At 32.9% G+C, this 1,363-nt stretch overlaps 1 protein-coding gene across 4 annotated transcripts in view; it reads right to left on the minus strand.

Annotated features, from left to right (window-relative positions):
- CEP170 (centrosomal protein 170kDa) overlaps nt 1-1,363 on the minus strand; it is a 130,578-nt gene that overhangs the window by 5,793 nt on the left and 123,422 nt on the right. For all 4 annotated transcript variants that reach the window (XM_011981154.1, XM_011981156.1, XM_011981155.1 and 1 more), the window contains one exon: nt 1,038-1,111. In XM_011981154.1, coding sequence (XP_011836544.1) covers nt 1,038-1,111 — 74 coding nt within the window. The remainder of the gene's footprint in view (nt 1-1,037; nt 1,112-1,363) is intronic.

The following is a 1,363-nucleotide window of genomic DNA, read 5'->3' on the forward strand; positions in this document are numbered from 1 at the left end:
TGTATATACCATTGAGATACAGGGGTTCCCTCAGAGCCTACAGACTAATATCGCAGGGCAGCTTGCAAAGCCAAACAGACTTGCTGCCTGTATGGGAGGAGTCAGTTAAAGATCAGCTTTCAATCCAAAAGATCTTTGGGTTGACATGGAAAGTTCACAGGCTGTGATTTTCAGTTTGGCACTGGGCAGAGTAGGGAGCTGGGAGAAGGAAGTAACACAGATATAAGAATCATGTCGAAGGTACTTTTAAAAGTATACCCCCAGTCTACCAGCTAAGAAGCACTGTGTTAGCAAGCCGCTTTTACTCATGGAGTGTATCATAACCCTTAGGTATGCTGGGGCTGAATAAAGGTTAAAAATCATTTTGATAGGATCCACATATGTACCTATGATTATTCAATAGATAAAGACTCAGTAGAATCAGCAGTCGACTATGAAACCTGCTTGTTGTACCACTGGGGACTTCTAGGTCAAGAGATACACAGGCATTAATGTACAATCCAGCTCTGACACAAACCAAACAACGTCCCTTTCACAGTTTAGAGGGCAGTCTCTTTCATTTTCTCCTCTCCTTTCTCTTCTGGTCTCTATGGCCAATATGTACTCATTTCTTGTTAACTAAGCAACTATTATTTCTATTAGAATGTAAGTTTGTTTCAGGTTACATACACCACCAACATAATTTAAGAATTGTCAAATCACACAAATAATGCTAATTAACACAACTTTATTATATATTTTTCACATATTATTTAATACATAAAAAATGTCAATTAGTTTATGACATCTAGCCTATTGTCAAACCTATGAATTAAAATATGCCCCACATATATCTTTATTATATTTTTAATTTTTACACTGGGTTTAAAAAATTCCTTTTTATGAGTAATGTGAATGTATAGAACTCTATATTTTATGTATGTCATTACATTTAATCAAATAATATGCTAACAATAAGAATATTTTAAGAAATACCACTTAGAAGGCACTTATTCTAAATTATTAGCTCTTTATACTTAATTCAGTAGTCTATTTACCTTGTAGCTGTTTTTCTACTCTTTTCAGTTCCTGTAAGATAGAAGAAATCTCCTGCAGGGAAAGCAATAACAAAAATTAGCCTCTACTTTAGCTAAATGGTATCCCTTTACAAGCAATGAATTTCACTCTCATTTTATTTGGAACACTTAATATTATCTACATGGTACTTACTACATTAATAGAAACATGATATGAAATAATTGTATCTACTAAACAAGATTCAAACTAAAATATTTAAATTACAATGAAATAGAATGATTTTTTCAGTGAGATGATTGTAGCAGATGAAAAGTTTAAAGTCATTTACTACTATTTAAGCAAAGTT

Source organism: Mandrillus leucophaeus, unplaced genomic scaffold (assembly GCF_000951045.1).
Source record: "Mandrillus leucophaeus isolate KB7577 unplaced genomic scaffold, Mleu.le_1.0 Scaffold220, whole genome shotgun sequence".
Classification (NCBI taxonomy): domain Eukaryota; kingdom Metazoa; phylum Chordata; class Mammalia; order Primates; family Cercopithecidae; genus Mandrillus; species Mandrillus leucophaeus.